Here is a 22,979-nt window from a genome sequence, read left to right as displayed (position 1 = left end):
TGGGAGGGGGGGGGCCAGGATGTTTGCAGAGGCACAGCCTTCCCTACCCAGCCCTCCATACAGTTTGCAACCCTGATGTGGCCCTCAGGCCAAAAAATTTGCCCACCCCTGGTCTACACTGAAGCACTACATTGGTACTGCTCTTGCATTTTAGTGTAGAAATAGCCTCAGACTCATTGCTGGTGGCAGGTTGCCAGTTCAATTAGGCTCGTTACCATGCTCCAGGTAATATAAAAGAGAAAGAGAGAGAGAGAGAAAAATTATTTACAGCAACTTCTCCTCTGCTCTCCACACTAATGATCTACGTTGTTCCTTCAGCATAAGGCACCAAAGCTGGGCGTGTAGATGAATTACCCTTTCCAGTTGAAAGAACAGGAGTCCTTGTGGCACCTTAGAGACTAACAAATTTATTTGAGCATAAGCTTTCGTGGGCTAAAACCCACCTCATCAGATGCATAGAATGGAACGTATAGTAAGAAGATTATATATAAATAAATATACACACACGTACCCACAACATGAAAAGGTGGAAGTTGCCACACCAACTCTAAGAGGCTAATTAATTAAGATGCGCTATTGGCAGGAGAAGAAAAACTTTTGTAGTCATAATCAAGCTGGCCCATTTCAGACAGTTGACAAGATGGTGTGAGGATACTTAACAAGGGGAAATAGATTCAATTTGTGTAATGACCCAGCCACTTCCAGTCTCTATTCAAGCCCAAGTTAATGGTATCTAGTTTGCAAATTAATTCCAGTTCAACAGTTTCTCATTGGAGTCTGTTTTTGAGGCTTTTCTGTTGCAAAATTGCCACCTTTAAGTCTGTTACTGAGTGGCCAGAGAGGTTGAAGTGTTCTCCTACTGGTTTTTGAATGTTACGATTTCTGATGTCAGATTTGTATCCATTTATTCTTTTGTGTAGAGACTGTCCAGTTTGGCCAGTGTACATGGCAGAGGGGCATTGCTGGCACATGATGGCATATATCACATTGGTAGATGTGCAGGTGACCGAGCCCCTGATGGCATAGCTGATGTGATTAGGTCTTATGATGGTGGCACTTGACTAGATATGTGGACAGAGTTGGCATCGGGCTTTGTTGCAAGGATAGGTTCTTGGGTTAGTGGTTTTTGTTGTGTGGTTGGTGGTGAGTATTTGCTTCAGGCTGGGGGGCTGTCTGTAAGCGAGGACTGGTCTGTCTCCCAAGATCTGTGAGAGTGAGGGATCGTCTTTCAGGACAGGAGAACACTTCAAGCTTTCTGGTCACTCTTAAGAATTGGTGTGGCAACTTCCACCTTTTCATGTTCTCGGTGTATATCTATAACGTATAGTAAGAAGAATGCTTGAGAGGAAGAGAGAAGAGGGGAAAAGGTAAATCTCACTCAGATACTTCAGTGATGGGTGCAGTAAGAACCTAAAACAATCTCAGCAGCCTCCTAAAAGTCAGACACTTTACAGCAGCTGCACATCTTTTCCACCCACATAACAGAAGTCTGTTTTTCTGATTCTGTAATTTTGCTTAGGAGCATATGAATTTGCGAGAAAAAGGGAACAGAATTTAAAACCAGACAGACTGGACTCAGAGCATGTGGGAATATGGCCAGAAAGCTGGTAAATCTGAACGTCTTCACCTAGATACAAACAGATCCAGGTTAGAAAGTTACACATTTCAACTTTAAAAGGAAACAAAGTTCTTTATTGGAAAGCAAAAAAAATATTCTCCAAATGGACAGAGGAAGCCCAGCTACAGCCAGGTGCACATTTTCATACACAGCATTGTTAATATTACAGCAACTATAACTGGATCTTCCATGTGGAAGGTTAGTGTTCTATTCCATTCTTTCTTAGATGTAGGCATACAATTTTAAAATGCTGATTATACTGTTTCTGCTGGGCCAATCTTGTAGACCAGAATACTGACAATGAGATGCATGTTACGAGTATTTGATTCAGGCCATATCTACACTTGGAAAAAAGTATTTTTGCAAAGATGACTAACACAAAAATCACACAGTGGACAAGGTTGTAGTTTCACCTTGATGTAGCTGGTCAAGGTGAATCCCAGACCAGGTAAGCCTAGAAGTAAACTACAACTTGCCCTATCTACAGTAGGATTTAATACTTTGGCTAGCTTATTATAAATACTTTAATTGCAGCCATGGACCTTGAATCCAGAGCCAAGGCAGACACTGCACGTCTTAAATGCTACAGGGAAGTCAGCCCTCAGGATATAGGTTGACTGCCATTAGTTAATCCTTGACAATCTACATTTAAAGCAATGTAGTTATCATGCAAGTAGTGTCCACAAAACATAAAAACAAACTCCTAAGCACAGTACATTGATCCTCTTGCAATCTTTTATTGTAATTTTTTTGTTCCCTTTCTTACTGAAGGCCTGAAGGAGTGCCCCAAGCACAGAACCTGGGATTCTAGATGCTTGCTCTTGTCCTCTTATAGACCACACTGCTTCCATTATTTTGATGTATTTTAAAATTAAAATGCTTTTTGTATACCACAAATGGAAGGTCAAGGATACAGAATATCCCAAATTATTCAAATTTCCTCCTCCCTCTCCCAAACTCTAGGCAAGACAGGTTTATTTAGGTTTAATCTATTTCAGTAGGGCTTTTATATACAATGACAAGTAGACTGAACTATTCTGGTTCTGGATATTAAAGGCATGTGGCTTTCAGTGTACCAGAGTTATGACACTTTGGAAAATGGAAAACTGAAAACGCAGAACAGAGAGATCACTGAGCAATTACAGAAGTGTTTATTGTCCAACAATGAAATGAACACAGTCTAAAACTTTGTAGGACTTTTTGTACTCCTCCAGCCTCTAGAGTGGCAATTCCACCTTCACTTGTACAAAGCTGGCAGTCACTTCTACACCTATGATACAGGCATGTCCCACGTTCTGGAAAACAGTGAGACAGTTAGATTTAAAACACACTAGAGCCGGGGGGGGGTGGGGGGTGTTGGGAGAAGGAGGAGAAGATACTGTTCTAACAAATGGGGTCTAACAAATCTGCCACAATTGCAAGCTCAGTTGTCAAAAAGCGAGTGAAAGTTCATGACTTTGTTTTGCATAACTCACTCAAAGTTCAATACACCTTTATACACAGTGTGCATGTGAATACACAGAGAACTGGAAACTAAACTCAATAAGTTTCCAAGCTTTGGCATGAATGTGTGTGTTTGCAGGGAGTTAGCAGGCCATGGTCTTCGTACTCGAAACCCTGAACCACACTGAATTGTTTAGTATTGTACAGTGATACAGTCATGTTATTACCTTGGAATAAACAGTCCCACTTATTCCATCAAAATTAGCACCACCACACACGAACATGTGTAGCTATCATGGAACTTGTTCACAACCTTCATTTCATGAGGTATTTCCAGACATGTAGAATGGGGCTCTTATGTTTTCCTCATTGCTTCAGTTAGTTTTCTCCTTGTCTCCAGGAGCCCTTAGGTATCTTCCCCAAAATCTTTAAGACTGCTGTTTGAATTCCCCTTCCATTTTGACTCCCCACACCAGCTCTCCTAATTTCTTCAGTCTGACATCTTGCCAGGTCTGCTCCCTTATGCTATTTAGTCTGTTCCGCCTTCCTCCAATGATTGATACTACAGATGTGTCTAGACCACTGCCAGTTACAGAATTGTTGCAGAGCCTCTGCAGCACCACATAGTGGGTGATGGGAAAGCAAGACTGGGAGCAGTAAGGTGAATGGGGGAAGTAAGTGCTCGGAATAGAACAGGGGTAAAAATGTTCAAAAATGCTTAAGTTGCACTTTCAAAACCGACTTTGGAACTAGGCTCTTAAGTGCCTAAATCAGTTTTGAAAATGCATCTTAGGTGCATTACCCATATCTGATTATAATTTCCCTTTGAGAAGTGCTTTTAAAACTTCTCTCCAAAGAGAATGATAACTTTGTTACCACCCTGTTTAAAGTACTAGTTCCTTGGTGAAACATGTTCAAGCATTTACAATCCATAAGTGGCCTACCATTTATCCAGAGAATAGTGCATCAGACACCAGAATATTCAGATCTGTCGATAAAACAGAGGCTTTCATATTAGAGAGCTGTAGCAATAGAGGGTTCGATGTGCTGAAATCTTAAAAAAAAAAAGCAATACAAGCAGGTATGTTTTGAGGGAGGATATACAGAGATTTTAATCAGGTTTACTATTTACAGTTGAGATCACTTTCACATACTATTTGCTATCCTACATGGCTACATTTCCAAACCAACTTAAGATCTACAATATAACAGTTCACTCAACACAAAACAGCTCTTCATAGAAAAAATGAAAATTCATTATAGAACAGTAGTGCATACATTTTGCTCCTGAAAAGCCAGCTTTATTTTAAAACACTAAAGTTTGAAAGATTGGATCTCTGAATTTGAGAAGATCAAAGATGCACACTTGTGATTCTAAAATTATTTTGGTTAGTAGTCATTTCATACAATTTATCTTTAAAGTGTACTGGACTTTAACTATGTTTTTTAAAAAAAACGACACTGGTGAGAGGTAAGAATTAATATATTTACCATCACAAATTAAATACAGCAGACTTCCTTTGTACAACTTTGGCCAAAAAAAGTTCCACATAGTGAAGATTTAAAAGGATTCCATATATATGTAAGAATCAGTCAGTTAATGCTTAGAGGTAATCTACCGAATTAGGCACACTTCCTTTAACTTTCATGTCAACCAAATTAATCTTGATCTGCAAATGGTTCTGAAGTTAGAAAGTTTGCCAGTATACTAAAATATATTTAGATACATGAATAGCTGGCTACAATAGTGAGTCACAGGTAAGTATGTGGGTATGTGGAAAGCCACACTGCTTTGCCCATCACCAGTGTACATTACAGCTGTCCTCATCTGTGCAGGGTGTGTTTTAGCTAAGTCTACATAGGCAGGAAAACTACTGCAGTAGACCAGGCCCATTCACCTTCCAAGTAATAAGAGATTCAAGCTTAGGTTTGCATTATCTTCTATGCGTAGGTTCCTCCAGTGATAAGAAGCTCGTAAGCAGGATCCCGGCTCCTCCTACACAACACTACACAGGCACACAGCATGCCCAGCAGCTATGGAAAGAAGAAAAACAAAATTGAGTACACAGCAGATACTTGCAAGAGATTGGTTTCTGGACATTAAGCACTGGCTAGTTGCCAGTATGTTTCAAATGGCTGTATATCAAGCCTGAAATGTGAAGAAAGGCAAAATAAGATGACTTTTGAAAAGCTTTACCAGCTACTGTATATACTACATAAAATTAAGCTCTAAGCTGATCCTAACCAAAAAAAAAAAAAATCACCTTATAGGAGCATCTTTCATTAGGCTATTCCTTGGTCAAATCACTTGTTGTATTCTGCCTCTATTATGCCAACAGATGTAAATCAAGACTAATTTAAAAAGGATGGAAACTTTATATTAGTGGATAAGAAAAAGACTGAATTCAAGGTGAGGTGGTTTAACACTCAATTGCGACAGAAGATTGATATCTAAGTGCCAGAACTTTAACATTTCAAAGGGGAAATTAGAACCATACTATTTGATGATTGAGGTGTGAGTTACTATAATCCAGAATGTACAAAGTCAGACTGTACTTTAAGTTAACACAATTTGACTGGTCTGTTTAAAAAAAGGACATGGTATAGCTGGAATCCTCTTCTTTGCTAATGTGCCCAATTTGGGCAAAGTGTGTCCAATGTTGTAGTCTTCACCTTTTAAAAAATCAAGTTAGTGCTGCAAAGGTTGGCGCACAGCTGCTCTAAGGCCCACTCTGGCAGCTTGCCAGAAACCTGGGGGTTCAGCTAATTAACATATAAATGTACATGAGATGTTAATCTGAGATTAATGTATTCATGGCTGTAAGTAACAAAGTACTTTACAAAAAGAAGTTAAATGCTTGAGGAAGACATCAATGAGAAGGCTGGAACTGCTTTGCAGCCAAGTCCACAATTTCTGGCTTTACCTTTTATGAGGCCTTATGAAAAGGTTGCCAGTTAAGTTATTGTTTAGATTCGTTCATAAAGCTGAATAAAGGAAGAAGTCTGAAAAGATGTAAGTACTTCCCAAAGAGGCCACACAGACAGCAGCCCTCTTACATAACTTGATATCTGCCTGCAGGGTGACATTTATAGAAATTCAGTAGGTTCCTTCATAAATCTTGGACTAAAAGTGAACGGAACATTGCAACTCAGTCAAGTCATGCTGAAATCTGGCCTTGCTTCTTCGAGTTTAACAGAAAATAGGCCTGCAGGCAGACCAATACATTCAGAATCTTCTTGATTTGTGCTGATTACATAGGGAAATTCACTCCTCTCAGATTTGCATTTACTGACAAGGAAACACTATTGGGCAACGATTGGACAGTGAAACTATTAAAAGTTATGTACTAAATGTTGTGTGTGTCCAGGAATGTACACTTGCACATTGAAACTCAGTAACATTAAGTGATGTTAGCTTAAATCAATGCCAAAGTTTGTGTTCTAAGTCAGTATTAAATTTAGTTATCAAAGTTCAGTTCAAAATTCATTAAAAAAGTGACAATGAATTAGTCTTCAATCACTGGCAATACCATCACCATAAATATTCCTGACTGACATCATTAAAAGCCAACCCACTTCACTAACCATATTTCAAACACAAATGTAGTATAAGGAATTCCATAATGTTCATAACCATTACATATTAAAAAAATTAATCATAGCTTTGACTGGGTGAAGGCAGCCAAATTATGTATTGTTCTAGACCTGACTCGACCCAACAATGCCTGACCGATTCTATATGCATTTAATGGGATGCAGCCAATTATTTCATAGAACAGTTTGATAGACTTGCAAGTGCATCAGCTGTTAGAATATCAGTCTCCAAAGGAAAACACGCTGCTGAAATTTTTGGCCAGAAGAAAAGGTTTCCATGTTTGGTGTTTTGGTTAAAATAAAGACCTTGAAAGTATTGGTATGATCTATTTCTCAAGAGAACCTTGGTTAGTGTTAAAAATCTTAACATTCACCAAAATATTGCTCTCTACTTCACTGCAGTTAGTACTTACATCTTGGACCAATAAATCTTATCTTCAACACAAGTTAATATTTGCTTATTTTTGAAAGCTGTAACTTCACACCTCCCTGCATCAAAACTTTATACTTATCCTCAATGATCAGATCTGTTTTCTTAGCTTGCCCACTGTAGTTTTAATTACACAGTATCAATTTCCCAATGTCAGCCATTTTGTAGTTTACATGCACAAAGTTAGCGGACAGTACACTAGATCAGCTGGGTCACTCTGCAGTTATGAAATAAACCCAGGTTTTTAATAAATATGTCAAGCAAGTGTTAGGAAGTAGAACTTGCTCAGGAATACTTTAAGAGAAAGCTCCCACCTTTGACAACACTACTGGTCCACTGAACAAAGCTTAGAAAATAAGCTATTAAGAAAAACTGCCTCCCAGCTAATCAGCAGTGTATGTACAGAACCAATGCATTTAGATGAATTTGCCCCTTTCAGCTTGCTTGCAGTTTACAGGAGACCGGCCCACACTGTCAACATGGCTGAGACCTTTGAATGCTCAGAGAGCAAAGGATCCAGCTGGTGACTGGAAGTCTGACCACCACTTCAAATGGACTTTAAAGAAAAGTGACCCTAAATCTGTTCATTCCGATCCTGGATTCTGCCTCACAGAAATTTATACCACCACCCTAATGGATTAACAAAGTGGTGGCTTTACTGGAACCCTTCAGAGAGGAGAGAATCCAAGCAAATGATAAAGATTTTAAAGAAAAAGCAGCTTTTATGTTTGTGATAGAACCAACAACAGTTTTTGCTCCAACCTCTCAGAAATAGTAACTGTGCAATAGCACAAACTTATTTTATTGAAGACTGACAAACTAAGTTTAAAAGAAAAGGTTTTACAATCTTGAAACCAATGGAAGCGTCTGATTTTTTTTAATATACATTTTTAGCCTAAGATTGTCCCTTTTATGTGATCACTTAAGTAACATTTCTGCCTCATCCTTGTAGGCTATTTTATTCATGTTTATCAGAAACAGCCTCCAGTCAGTTCACTAAAAGCCACATGTTCAGAATTAAAACTGACAAAGAGAAAACTGTTCAATTCACCATTCAAGCAAGCCAAAAAAAAATCCATCCAGACATGTGTAGACTAAGAACTCTATTACTCGGTCACTCATCAATGATTCCAAAGAGCCACATAACTTAGTACAAAAAAAAGACTTTACCAAAGTATTACATTAATTTCATTTTCTTTCTTAGCAATTGTTTGCAGAACACACACCGATTACTGATTAAGGCATATTGTGAGAAGGGACAGTCAATGATAAAATTCTCTAATGATTTTTTAAAATTCATTTAGAACTTTGAGAACTTCCACAAAATTAGACCCAAAATTTGATCCATCTTATAAAAAAAGTTATATGAAAACTTGATGGCATTCCTTCAACTGAAGTTTAAAACAAGTTAATCAGACAGTATAGGTTCTGGCAGCACAAGCAGAGTTTTCTTCCCCCTTCATTCCTAGTTCCTTATTCTGACATCTAAGCTACAAGTGTCTTGTTAAAAAAAAAAAAGCGTCTCTAGAGTTAGACACTTCTAGAGATATTCTAAAACAAGATTATACCCAATGGTGATGCAGAATGACTTCTTGTGCAGAATTTGTGAAGGATGTCAAAGAAAACGTGTGCTATCACTTTAGTTGAGCCGTCACACAGCAACTTCTCTTTAAACTCTGGTGGGTCTAGCGTTCTGCATTAGCTCAATAGCAGGGAAGTACCAGCTCCTAGGAAGAAGGGCTATTTTTCACAAAAAGTGAAAGTAATCTTTCATTGCCTCGGTCTTTTCATTTTAAAACAAATATTCAAAACTGAGTTTGCTAAGCTGGGGAAACAAAGTTAAACTTTTAGGTTACAGCGACAATACAGAATTGCTGTAAGCAGAGCTGCCAGAAGCATTATTCTTACTGTATTACAAACACAAAAGAATGGAGGTCATAATAGGGGCTGTGTGCATTCTTAAAGCCTTGATCAGAAATTTTACTGAATGGAGAGGATCACGGCTGCTCTAATTCACATTTACTAGGTCAAAGTCCATTTGTTAAAGGTTACATTCTTGTCCACATTTAAATTAATTTTTATACAGTCTTGCTGTGCCATATGCACAAAGTAAATACGGAAATTCCATGTATTATACAGAATCATGGCCACACTACATGCTACAGCTTTACAATGGTCTACTGGAGGTTTACTTAATAAAGTCAAGTCAGTTAGGACTAGGCTTAAAGGAAAGCAGAGTATGACTATATAAAAATTAGATTAAACCAATGTCTTATTTAATACTGAAACCTTGTTAACTATTACAACAAAACCAATTAGATGATGTAACATTTAATGAGCTTAATAGTTCCTATTGCAGTCAGGGCTAAGCAGAAATGCCAGGTGTCTAACAGAAACTGTTTACTGAACACCAGAGCTATATGTTTAAAATCTTATAATCTACTTTCTTAATGGTTGTTAGATGGTTTGCTTCAGTTCTACATGAAGACATTTCAAACAATATACGTTAATATCTTGGTAAGGGCAGAAAACCCCTTTTGATGTTTCCTCATTTTTTTGGCAAAGTGTTTACATAGCCTTTTCTGCAGACATAATTTGGAGTCTCCCTGCTGATAGCTAGATTACTGCCACGTGGCACCACAAAGCAAGTGCCACCCAAAGTGCAGAGACTGCACAATGAGCATACTTGCTTGCAACTGGCAAGCCAGTGGGACACTGACAGGCACACAGAGTGAAACAGAGTGGCATGGGTTATAGCCCCATGCAGAGGGGCTAGGATTTTTAACAGTGCTGTAAGCCATTTTTGGGGGGCAGGGGAGGAGGACAACGACATCTCTTCACTACATCAGACTCCAAAATAAGTATAGCTCTTTTTGACAATTAGGACACAGCTTCATAAACTTTTCCCCTACATGTTTCTTAAAGGGGGGGGGGGCAGTGGGGAAGAGGAGGAAGGAATTCTACCTTAAGCCCAGACAAGAAAAGGCAACTCTAGTTGCTAAACATTGAACTCAGTGCCTGGCAACAACCAAAAAAAAAGAAAAGAAAAGAATACTAAGAAACATCAATAAAACTAACTGAATTGAAACCAGGCTACCAACACACTGCACAAAAAGCTGCAAAGAACAAGTGATGTGACATACTTGAGTAAATAGGGTATACTGAAGATTTTGCTAAAGCATAGAAAGGACAGTTAAGATGCTGAAAGCTCTCAAGGAGAAGATGCAATTTGTAGTAAACCATGTGAAGATTAACAAAGGGATTGACTTCCATTTAGGAAGGAGGCACAAAGGATACTAAAACAGCAATAGGCTTGAACAAGCAGCATTACAATTTTAGGAGAAATTCTCTGAAATGTAGATTTGAGTGTAAATAGAACAATCCTATTTTCACCTTGTCATTCTTTGTTTCCAATTATTTTGGCTGCCCATCTCTGGGGCCTATTTCTGTTGTTCTTCCTCCCCAAAGGAGGTTACCCAAGCTAAACACAAGTTGATTTAACACCTTGTACTGTGTATAAGGTTCTTCAGTTGAATTTCTCTTCTCAGTAAGTTCATACTGCAGTAACTCTTGAAAAGAAAGTATAAACTAAAAGAGTTTTGACAATCACCTGGCTGCTGTTTGGCATTGTAAGAGTTTAACAAGCCAAACAATTTTGCTCTATGAAGATTTCTGAATGTTAATATACAGAAGAACATGCTTTCAACTCTTTGGAAACAGCTTTCAACTGAAACTTCCATTTCTGATCCTATTTGAGGCACCTACCTTGCTTTACAGAAAGCCAGCACAGCTTGTTACAATTTCCATCTCAACAGCTGAACATTCAAGAGCATTTTTCCAGAGTAATTAGAACTATTCCTAAACACTGAATTATCTCTAAGCACCAACTGTTCACCCCTATTATAAACTGCTTCTGCTCTAACACTGATTTAGTTAAAGTAGGTTTTAATATTTACTATTAAATAATTCTGATGGCAGAAGGATGCCAGTTTTCAACTGGCATTAGGTTCCCAGACTGCAAAAGTATCTTTCTTGAGCAAGATGGTTAATTCTAGCAAGCAACTCAGAAGCACTTTTAAACGTAATATGACTTCAAATACGCTAAGTTTACACAAGGAAAAAAACCTCTCCACAGGAATGTCATAATACTGCATAGTGCAAGATGGGTACAAGACTGAGCACATTTTTCAAAACACCAAGGCAAAATGCATTACTTTAACAGGAGATCCAAACCTTCCTCCAAAAGACTGGAATAATCAGATCTATCCAAAAGCAAAAATGAGCATTTCACAAATCTGAAATAAGCCAGCTTAAGACAATGAAACCATATTAAATGCATAGCATTTATACACAGATCTATCTGTTTTACAAGTTTATCTTAGCACTGAGATGGAGTTCCATTACTGGATGCATTTTCAGGTGCTGAACATTGAAATTTATCTAAAGGTGAATTTTTGCCAATCCAAAAGTTAAATTATGAAAGTTTAATAACTTTATTCAGCTGTTTTGACTTTTCTGAAGGCAGAAAGTGTAACACTAGTTAAAGTTTTCTGCTGCAAAAGGCTGGGAATTATTTAGTTAGCTTTAAAAAAAATAAAAAAAATCCCCAAAACCTTAGTACTCAGCATGCGCACTATAGTTTTCACTGGGGACTGCAATGCCCACTGCCACATCAGAAAACACCTGATTAATGCTTTGAGTTTTTTAGAGGTATTAACTGGTTAAACTAATGAACAGAAGCAGAATTCCAGACATACAGGCACATTTAAGAGTAGGTGTCAGAACACTTGTTCGAAGTCCAGTTACTTAGAGAATTAAATATTTTAATATGCATCTCAATATCTGGGGAACTTAGTTAAAATGTTTTAATTTTACAGGATTCAAAGTTATGGTATTCAGAGCATCTGTAAGTCGGCCACAATGCACCTGCTCATTAAGGAATATAACTTATCACAAAGAAGAACAGAATACACTACATACGTGCAGCATTACAAAGATGTTCACTATGACAATCAATGCACTAACTGAACTTCAGTTAATAAACATCAGCTGTGATGCTTGAGCATGTGTGTACAGAGCATTTGCATTCAGAGCATTCTTACTGGAGGGTCCTCAACTCAGGACTTCGCTTCCCCTGAAGGCCCAGCATTTGAATCAGACCTTCAGAGCAAAGTGCAATGCCCCCTTTCCGAAGGGCCACCGTAAGAGTCAGCTATCAAAAAAATCTGGCTATATTTTTAGGTGGTTCCGAGATACCATGATTTAATTGTTGATTTATTTCCTGATAACAGCATTAGTATGAACTGCCCCTATTTGTTTTAAGGGCGTTGTAACTATTCAAACAAACGTTAACTATCATTAAATGTATCTATGAAAAATATTTGCTCAGCATGAATGTCAGGTGTGTTCAGATGCATCTGATCATTTATATTGGAGATCCTAGATCAAATGGAGGCAAGACACATTCCAGCAAAAGTCAAGGCGCTGAACAACTTAGAAATAACCACGAGTAATCAATTTAAAATATTTGGTTATTTGACACTTGGGTCAATGGAACTCAGTCAAAATAAAAAAACCTAAGTTTGTTGAAGACTGGTGCATTTGCATGGTAACCTGGGATTACAGTCCAGAGTTTCATTTTTATATGAAAGGTTATCAGTTAAAAAGTAAATGTTTTGAAATCTCACCTGAATGGCAGCAAATGCCAGAGCTGCCCAGATAACATACATCATGATTTCTTGTAGCTTCTTTACAACTAGAGCCTCACACCCCTGAAACAAACAAGCAGTGCCATTTAGGAAGTATTCAGCCTGGTCATAACTTTGCATAGAAGCTTTGCTTATATCTCCACTAATAAACTGAAATAAATATCAAAAGCAGCAAGTGAATGGACAGAAAATTATAGTGCTAACGGCTTTAAACTCAAGAAAAACTAAGACATTTGAAGGTTGGCTTTTAGGATGGGAAAGCCGACTGAGAAGAGCAAAGTTAGTTATTTTTCAGATTCCAGATCAGATCCAGATATATAAAATATACCCTAAACTTCTGCATTGGCCACCAAAACAGGTAAATTTAAATGACTGTCAGCTTTATACATACTAGTAAACTGAATTCACAGGCCTGGCTTACCTCAGAATAAAGGTCCATTGGGTGGGTCAAACTGCCAGTACAATTGGTGCTGGTTGCTTTGCAGCAGCTGAGGGGCACGCTGTTATTTTTAGTTTCTTTGAACCACTTTGTGTTCTCCCAGTCTGAATAGTTGTGGCTCCCACAACAACGCAGCTACAGAAAAACAGAAAAAGCCACCACGTATATCAAAGTTATTAGTAAAGGGATAATAACTAAGAATATGCAGTCACTAATTACAATGCCATGAACAAAGATGTATTCGAATAGGCTGCCTGTGTTATTTAAATATTGAACATTAGAGTAGGTCATGTCACTTGCCACTTAGCATGACAAATGTTTTGCTAAAAACAAACTACAGATTGAATGTTACTAGTATTACTTTCAACTTCAAACTAGATTTATGGCACAGATCCTGAAAACTAGCTATGAAATACTCACTGTTAAAATTCTACCTCTGGATGCTAAATGTTTAACACTGAGTTTTCTATGCCCTCCATCCCATATAAAGTTTGGGACTCCTTATGAGTTTAAGAAAAGCCCTATTCAATTAGGCTTTTCTTCAGATGAGTCGAGGCCTGGAGCCATTTCCTGTGCTCAAATAGCTACAGAACCAACTAAAGAGTCCACTTCTTGCTATGAAAGTGTGCTTCAGAATTTAATCTGATTTTAAAGTATGTTTCTCGCCCTCCTGGGTGTGAAGAAAGCCTTTAAAATGTGAACCAAAATCTAAACTAATGTAGCACTGTACTACATTAAAATGGGGACGGACTAAAATAGCCTTAAGCCTGAGCCCTAAGGGGATGACAGCAAAGCAATTTACTTCCTTCAGCCCCCAGAAATCTACTAAACTCCCCAACCACACCCCCGCCCGTGCACACTTCAGAGAACAGGGTTGCAGAGGATTGATTCTCTTAAAAAAAAATCCTTTTCTTTTTTTAAAACCCTCCTTAAGAAGCATTTCAGACTCACAGTGTAGGGAAGACTTTCAGATTCCAAGTGAACACATGGCAGCCAAGCCAGGTAGAAATGCCAGGGCTGAAGAAAATCAAATACCCACTGAAGCTGACATATGGGAGTTAATTTCAGAGTTTAAGGCCATGAGAAATTATATGACGCCCAGTATTCCAGTAGTAAAAGAAGAAAGTTACTGACTGGGAAAATAAGAGTCAGCCGTGCCTAGAGACTGGCTTAAGACCAAAAGCAGCAAGTGAGAGCATGCAGTGCAGAACCACATGGCACTACTGGAGCAAAGAGAAAGATGCAGCTTAAACTGGAGGATATAGAAAAACACGGTGAGACGGATCATCAGTATTCAGGGAGTCTCTGAAAGAGGTGAAAGTGGAGAGTGCACACAAGGCACTTGTCCCCTCCACCTTAGAACAGACCCAAACATTTCATCATAAAATTTCATCATTAAACAGAAAGATTTAATCACAGGAGGGGGGGGGGGGCGCGGCAACAAAAAAGAAAGAAAGAGAGCCAGACAGCATTCAGAACTCAAAGGCCACAAGCTGCAATTTTCTCCATGACCCTCGCTGCCTTATCCTTTTTTTTTTTTAAATAAAGAGTTGGGAGAAATTACAGCACTATTCAGGAGGGCAGATATCTGCTACAGATGGGGATTCCCATCTAAACTCATTCAGCTTCCAAAAAACTCACCAATATTATACAATAAAACTTTACACAAGGAAAAACACACTAGAGATACTTGGAATAGAAGTCAAAACATCAAGTACAAGAGGATACTGCAGAGGTAGAAATTAAGAATAAAATGCTGAGAAAATTTTTGCAGATGATGGAACCCAAGAGAAAGAGGATAAGAGAAGACAAGCAATTCTAGAGAATGTACTGACAATGGCAGATGTGAAACTGAACAAGAGGACTCTGATACCTGAGGAGTAACAAGAAGATTAACCAGAAAGGACTTCTTGGGAGTCACCAGGAACGAGCAGTTATTTTAAAGAATAGAGAAAATAAATGATGGGGGGGAGAGGGTGGAGAGGAAGGAAGGCGGTGGCAGCACTGGGTGGTGAGTCCCAGGGACAGAGGAGATTGGAGAAAAGAGAGAGGTAATAGGGAGGAGTCCTCAGGCCTTCTGTTTAATCCTCTCCATGCAACTCAAATGATCAGATGGTAATCTACTCTTAAGGGTAACGGTTAATGTCCCATGCATGGAGAAGGTACTACCTTTGGACTGCAAGAGAAGCAGTCCCAAGTATTCATGGGGGAGAGTACAGGGGTTTAAGGTTCAGCAAAAAACTCAGTCATTTGGGGCATGATTCTTATGCTACTTTAGTATTTTATTTTTGGATTTAAACTCAGAGTAATGAAGAAGGGAATTAATACAAGAAAATGGATATGGAAGTTCACAAAAAGAAACCAAGCCTTCAAACACACAATTGTGAATACAGCATAATTAGAAAGGACAGACAGACAGACATTGGGCACACAAGTGTTCATGCCATTCAACAGCTAAAGAATGACAATTTCAATTTTTCCAGTAATTGAAATAGTCATTTTCAGTGTCTCTTCCTTTTAAAATAGGAATCTTTGAATGTCAAAGGGCTAAATAAAATCATTAAAGGAAAGAAACTTATAATCTTTAATTGGGTTTTTTACTCCATGAAAATGTATTTCCAGGAGGAACAGATTATGGCTAAGAAAGATAATTGGTTCAACAGACTTTTTGGCTTCAGTCAAAGAGGAGTTGGCAGAATATTTGCAAACAAAATGTTTTCCTTTTCAGAGGCATGGAGGGACAGTTTATCTTACTGAAGGGCACAATTACTGGGTTATTAACAGTGGGATCAGTGTACATCCCCCATTAAAAAAAACAAACAAACTTTTTTTTAGAGACTTGAAAATACTGCAACGTTTTGGGGAAGGAATAGTTAAACTCGGAAGTGTCTTCAATTGCAGGCGGATTCCTTACTGGGTCAGTTCTGATAAAGAAGTTGGTGGATAGAGAAGCAGGTGCAGCACTGCTTTCACTGTGCCAACAATTCAGTCGCAGATTGATGGAGAGAATTGCCCCCAAGGGAATGAGGTGGCACATTTTATTCACACCCTCATGGATATACTAGATTCATCTCTAAATCCTTAATGAAGTGGACAAGATCTGCAGAAACTAGTACATTACATGGTCAGATCATGCCCCATTGGAAGCAGTATTTGATCTTTGGGATCCATCCCAACTATTTTTTTTTTTTAAAATGAACACTGCTTATTTCTCCAGGACAAAGGTCAGTTTGCAGCAATTAAATGAGGACACTATTCAATATGTTCAAATAAAAGACAGTATAAAAAGAGGTCTTCTGCAGGAGGTGGGTAAAGCAGAATTTAGGGTCAGTTGATAAACAGAGCCTCTCTATTGAAAAAATGAAAAAGCTCCAGAAAAAAAGCTTTCATAAGAAACAGGTTCAAAAAAGTATATGAACTAATTATTTGGGAGAAATTGAATAGGTTGATGACAGAGTCCATCAAAAAAGCTTTTCGGTATAACAAAGCAAATGTTTTACGAAAAAGGAAATAAGTGAGAAGCTACTGGTTCAAAGCTTAAAGAACATATTCCTCCAATTAAATACAATCAGCAAAAGACAGCTGCACACCCAATGAAATGTGTGATACTTTTGCTGCTTATTATAAACCTCTATATATCAGACATTCCTAGCCCTGAAATTATTCAAAAATATTTGGAAGTAGCAGGCTTGCTGACAAACAAAACTGATAAAGAAAACTGAGATTAAAAAGGTTTCAGAGTAACAGCCGTGTTAGTCTGTATTCGCAAAAAGAAAAGGAGTACTTGTGGCACCTTAGACACTAACCAATTTATTTGAGCATGAGCTTTCGTGAGCTGTAGCTCACGAAAGCTCATGCTCAAATAAATTGGTTAGTCTCTAAGGTGCCACAAGTACTCCTTTTCTTTCTGAGATTAAAAAATAACAGAAGGAAGATATCTTAGATTCAATAGCATGTATGAAAAGTGGTAAAAATCCAGGACCTGATGGCTTTCCAGTTTAATTTTACAAGGTTGAGAAGGCAGAATTTGTAGGTCCCTTGAGGGGTACCGTCAATGACATTCTGTTAGGGGAAGAAGTTCCACAACCTATTAAAGAAGCTACTGGTCTCCCCAAAGCTGGGGAAGTCCTAATCTAATGCAGCTCTTCAAGTCCTGTCCCACATGGACTTTGTCCCCTAGTTCCTTAATGGATAATTGCTCTTCATACGAGCTCAAAAAAAGTGAGTTACGTTGGGTTAAATCTCCCATTTGAATTACACAGAGGGTCTAGATAGGAACGTTCATTGCCTCCTTTACTTTTTGCATTGGCCATCCTCTCTTTCACAGAGGATAACAATGAATTTATCACAAGAATAAAACTTGCAGGAACACATCAGAAGGTACATAAAAATATTATATCAGTATATAAAGTTAACCAGAACATTTCCCTATAAATTAGTATCTAAAGAAATACATGACTTTGGGAAAACATCTGGATTCATAATAAATTATGCCAAATCTGAAATGTTAGCTCTAAGTTTGCCAGACACAGAGAAGCTATAATTTTAGAACACATTTGGGTATAAATGGGCAAGAAATTTTGTAAGATACTTGGGAATTCACATCTCAAACAACCTAGAAGAGCTCTATCATTTAAAACGTCAAACCACTACTTCAGCAAGTGAAAAACATCTGGAGAGCTGGGGGAAGAATACAAATTTCTTGGCCAGGAAGAACAGTCGCAGTCAAAAATGAACCTTTTGCCAAGGACATCTTCCTTGTTTAACATTTATTCTGTAATTATCCCAGATAAAAACCTAGCAGGAACACAGAGGAATTTACACAGAATAAAAGACGACCAAGAGTGAGTGCAGATATTTGTACAAACCCATTAAACATGGAGACTCGCTATACCAAATATTACATGGTACTAGCAAGCCAGCAAGCTCAAAGCAGTAGTGGATTGGGGCACTCTAACCAAACCAATCAATGGGACTTTATTGAACAAGAAAATCGTGGTGGTGTAAATATTGTTGAGTTACTGTGGATTAAGAAAAAAATCAGAACCTTCAGAAATATACAGACATCCTCTAGCATATCCTTTGCTATGGGTTTGGGAACAGAACTAGAGATAAGAACTTTTCCCCTTGCCAATGACATTTCTTGCAAATAATCCAGATCTTAATCCAAATCATAAACCACAGAGTTTTAAAAATTGGAAGAGCTATGGAACATAGGGTTGACCAGTGATTCAGTAAACTTTTCTAAATTAGAGATCATAAATAACTAACAGGCATTATGTTTCTCAGCTTCCTACGACAGTTGTATACAGAAAGCTAACTTTAATAGAAGCAATGGCATCTGATCAGTTAAAAATAGCTAATTTATAATCAATCTTTGCAGACAGCTTTCTTAACAAAAAAAGTGTCCACATATGATACCCAGGAAAAGAATCTGGACAAATTATCCCAGAGGAATGGGATTTGATCTGAAAAGAAGGACCAGCAACCTCAAGGTGTAACATGATAAAATAAAATGTCTTTAATACTGTTTCAACAGTAGCTTATACAAGTAGGTTAAAATATATACATACATTGAAGGGGAAGAAGTACTGGAGAAATTGTGGTGAGAGAAGATTTTATAGTGGACGTGTCCAAGCATCAGAGTATTGGGATACAATTTGTAATCCAACATAAATAAATATTGGATATTTATCACCAAATGATCCTTGGGTGATCATCCTGGGGCTTCCTAGCACAAAATGGTCACACAAAAGGAAACGAAGAATTGATCTTATCTGTTAGCGAAGACAGTCCAAGTTTATGGGAAGAGTTAAAAAAAACCAAGTTATTGAAAAACATGCCAATTGTGTACCCATCAAAATAGAGAGGGCAAATAGATAAATATCCAGTTACCATTTATTCAATACTCAGTCAACCCACCTGCAAAAAACAAGCACACCTACTCAAAAAAGTTGGAAATTACAGTTTGACAGATATCTGGTTTGTTAAATGTGTAGTCAGATTTCACTCAAAAAAAAAAAAAAAAACAACACACCAGAAACAGCATGTCAGAAGTAGTGTACAGATGCTAACTAACACCCTGTCAAAGTAATCTCAAATCTCTCTATAAAACTAACCAAACTATTGTTGTAATTAGTATGGTTTTGTTTCCAATATCTACATGACAAGGATTTGTAAGTCTGTTCAAAACTTGTTAAATAGTTTGAAGAAAAACTGACTTGAGGCTACAGCATAGACAGGAAAAGTCCCAGTGAGATTCCCAACAGTGGAGTTGCATCAGTGGTGAATTACATATCTCAACTCTTTTGGGCTACACTTTCCCTTCACTATGGAATTTCAGGAAAAACAACAACAACCAACAACAACAAAAACCCCCAAAACTTCCCACCAGTCGTACCATTTGTTCACATGCACAAATTGGAGTTTTAATGCAGAGAACTCTGGAGGCTAGTTTTTAAAAATTGACAATGGTGAAAAAGCTGGAAGCCACTGGATCTTGTCTAAACTTGGTGAGATTTTCTGCCAAAAATTCCCTGGCACAGATAAAAAAGCCAATCATGGCCCTTCAAGTCAATAAGTAGCTTTTATGCCACCACAACTTCATTTGTGTGTCCACCTTTATAGCGAGCTAGCAGCAGATGGGGCAGTGCATTCTGGGATGTCCTACTGCAGAGAAATATTGAAGGGAGACAAGTACTAAAGGAAACAGTGGCAAACAATCCCCCCAAAAGCACACTGAAGTGGTAACAGAAGGACAGTTATGTGACAATCCTAGATCTCTTGCAACAGCTAAACAGTTAAGTGTCATGGGTACTAGTAGTTTTAACTGTTTATATTGTGACCAAGCTACTGTTTATAATCTTGGTCAAAGTTGTAATGTGGACACCCTCTAACAAACCCCAGAGCAATATAATGATATTCAGAGCTCCTCATACAATATGGACTTCATGAGATCTACAATTACAATCAACTTTCCATTATGTTGGCTCTCACCTGTCTCTGTACATAATCAATAGCGCGGGTGGCAGCATCAGGGTTTGTCCCACTGTATGCATCATACACCTTCTGAATGCTGTGATCAACTTCATCCTCCACCTACAAAGCAAACATTAGTGCACTTTCAAACTATTGGTACAACTCTGGGCAGCACAGTCCTTTTTTCGGCTGCAAATAATAGGGTGTTGTCTAGGCTTATTCAATTAGGTGAGTTAATTGTGTTTTACAGATTACTGTACTTCGGAGAAATGGCTTCGCTTTTGGAATGCTGATTGGTTTGTATTTTGCACAAATACTAATTTAATGCTAATGGTTAAAAGCTACAATTAAAAATACTCTGCACAGAAAGTGAGGATGAATAACTCTACCTTGCACAGAATTTGGGGCCTTAAGCTGCTTCAGGACATCTATACAGTATTATAAAAATCTAAATTTCTGAAATATTTCTGAGCCGAGACATCACTTTCCCTCTTTCATTGCTTTTATTATGGGGTTGAGGCTACACCAACTACAGACTTAAGTTTGCAAACGAGTCTCCCTTAGAAGCATGAATTTTGCTACCCTACTCTTTCAAAAATATCAACAAATGAGGAAATAACTTCCAGGTTAGGTTTGGGCCCAAGGCAAAATGTGAGGAATTTGAAGTAAATAGATGTACACTGAAATCAATTTATGTTGGTACCAGTCTGTTTTGGAATAAAGTTAGCTAAAATGGGGATATGCTAAATTTGTTACTGACTCGACTCCATTTAGTCAATTTTACTCTGAAATAAAAGAGTGTCCACACATAAATTTGCCCCCAAAATAGCTAAACTGGTGTCAATTCAACCTTTGTTATTTTGATGCACGTGTGTGTGTGGAACAGCCCATACAGATGAGCCGCATGGGGCAGAGGTATAGTGCAGATGGCAGAAGTCTTGACCTCCAACTGACTGAGTTTTTAAAATCCTGTGCCAGTGCCAGAGGTGAAGAAAGCCTCCACTATTCTGTCCAGAAGACAAGTCTGGAACCGTTCAATTGACAGACTGACTAATCCCAGCTACCTACATATGGAAATTAATCCTTCAAAAGGAAATTTCTTCTCATTTAGCAGACAAAATGAAAGATCTGAAATGGGCTGGCTGCTGTCATAGAGAAACGCATGGAGAAGAAACACATCGCTCTAGGTAAAATCTGTGTGCACAAATTGGACCCAGACCTCTCATCGCTAACAGGATGTAGGAAAGTTTCAAATGCACCAAAGGTTAGTTATGCCTCCATTTGGGAGTCCAGAATGCCAGCTTCCCCAAATAAGCTGTCACTGGGCTCAGTCTCACTTGATACTCAATCTTGCCAACTACCGTCCAGTCTTTAGTCTTCCCTTCTGTGGAAATCTGTCACAAGGAATTCTGACACCATTTTTTAAAACCTGTTCACTCTCTTGTTCTGAATAGAAGATGTACACAGCTCTGGTCTTTGCTGATTAACAAACAATGATCAGGTGTCTATGTTAATACTTTCAGATCCTTCAGCAGCCTTTGATAAGGCTGTATGGCCATTAATGCTCTGCTAGTCTAGAGTGATTTCACTCCCTCCCTCCCCGAAGTGGTAGAGGGTTGTTTGGGGCAACTTCTTTTCTACCAGATATCTAGGTTCTATTTTGTTGCCCCTTCTGTAGAGTCATGTGAGACAACAGCAAGCAATATATTTGGCTTCCAGGGTCATAAACAGCAGACAGGCAGGTCTGTGTCTCATTTTCATCTGATTTGAATGATGTGGGTTTTGTTTTCCCAGTTCTTAGAGACTGGGATTTGGAAGAGAATGAGCTGGCTGAGGCTCAACCCAGATCTGAGCACAGTAATCCATACCTTTGATCTTTAGGCCAGAGTACTGCATTGTACTTTGTTGGGAACTACCCCCTAAAAACTACTCTGAAGTTACTGATGTAGAACACAGCTGCTCATTATTAGGTAACATTTCATTAGTTTCAGAAACTGCAGTGTCTTCCTATTTTACTTTTAATGACTAGTCAAGGTGTCGATTTCAACCTACAGAGCCCTATAGGTAGGGCCCTACCAAATTCACTGTCCATTCTGGTCAATTTTACAGCCACAGGATTTGAAAACTAGTCAATTTCACATTTTCAGATGTTTACATCTGAAATTTGATAGTGTTGTAACTGTTGGAGTCCCAACCCAAAAGGGGGCTGGGAGGGAGGGAGGGTTGTAAAGTCAGGTACCTCCCCCTGCTGCAAGAAGCTCCACAGCTGGGCAACAGCCCTAGAGCTTCCTGTAGATGCAGGAGGTACCCAGAAGTGGGTCTGATCTCCCCTCAAGAGTGGCTGTGCAGGGGAAGAGTAAGTTCCATCCCTACCCAGCCTGGGGACTAGTAGCTGGAGCCCAGGGAACAGTAGAAGCCCCTACTGGGGCACCCCCAGTCCTGCTCCTCCCCTCCAAGAGCTAGCTTTCACAGGGAGGAGTTATTTCATGGTCCGTGACATGTTTTTCACAGCTGTGAATTTGGTAGGGTCCTATCTATAGGGTTTAGATTCTGGCTACTTGAGCAGCTACTCTCTTCCCAACATGCTTAATAGAACCTAGATTTAAACATCCCTAATGGAACATTTACACTGAAGCGGTCTCTACTTTGGAACTCACTATCCCAGTGCTCCAACAGTTCTAAAGGCAGCAGACCTTGGGGGACAGTTCAAGGTAATTTCTTTTCTCAGCTGTTTCCTTGAGCAGGATTGTTTGAGGGAAGTTTCCTTTT

At 38.5% G+C, this 22,979-nt stretch overlaps 1 protein-coding gene across 1 annotated transcript in view; it reads right to left on the bottom strand.

Annotated features, from left to right (window-relative positions):
• Positions 1 to 4,145: 4,145 nt before the first annotated feature.
• The window catches only part of TSPAN3 (tetraspanin 3), a 37,629-nt gene continuing 18,795 nt past the window's right edge, over positions 4,146 to 22,979 (bottom strand). The window contains exons 4-7 of the mRNA XM_077828252.1: positions 20,229 to 20,330; positions 13,215 to 13,367; positions 12,773 to 12,856; positions 4,146 to 5,095 (exon numbers count right to left, since the gene is read on the bottom strand). Of these exons, the coding sequence (XP_077684378.1) occupies positions 5,003 to 5,095; positions 12,773 to 12,856; positions 13,215 to 13,367; positions 20,229 to 20,330 (432 nt within the window). The 3' untranslated portion in view covers positions 4,146 to 5,002. The remainder of the gene's footprint in view (positions 5,096 to 12,772; positions 12,857 to 13,214; positions 13,368 to 20,228; positions 20,331 to 22,979) is intronic.

The sequence above is a fragment of the Eretmochelys imbricata genome, chromosome 10 (assembly GCF_965152235.1).
Source record: "Eretmochelys imbricata isolate rEreImb1 chromosome 10, rEreImb1.hap1, whole genome shotgun sequence".
In the NCBI taxonomy this organism is placed as follows: Eukaryota; Metazoa; Chordata; order Testudines; family Cheloniidae; genus Eretmochelys; species Eretmochelys imbricata.
The sequence above is the reverse complement of the archived record's forward strand: the minus strand, read 5'-3'. Positions and strand labels throughout refer to the sequence as shown.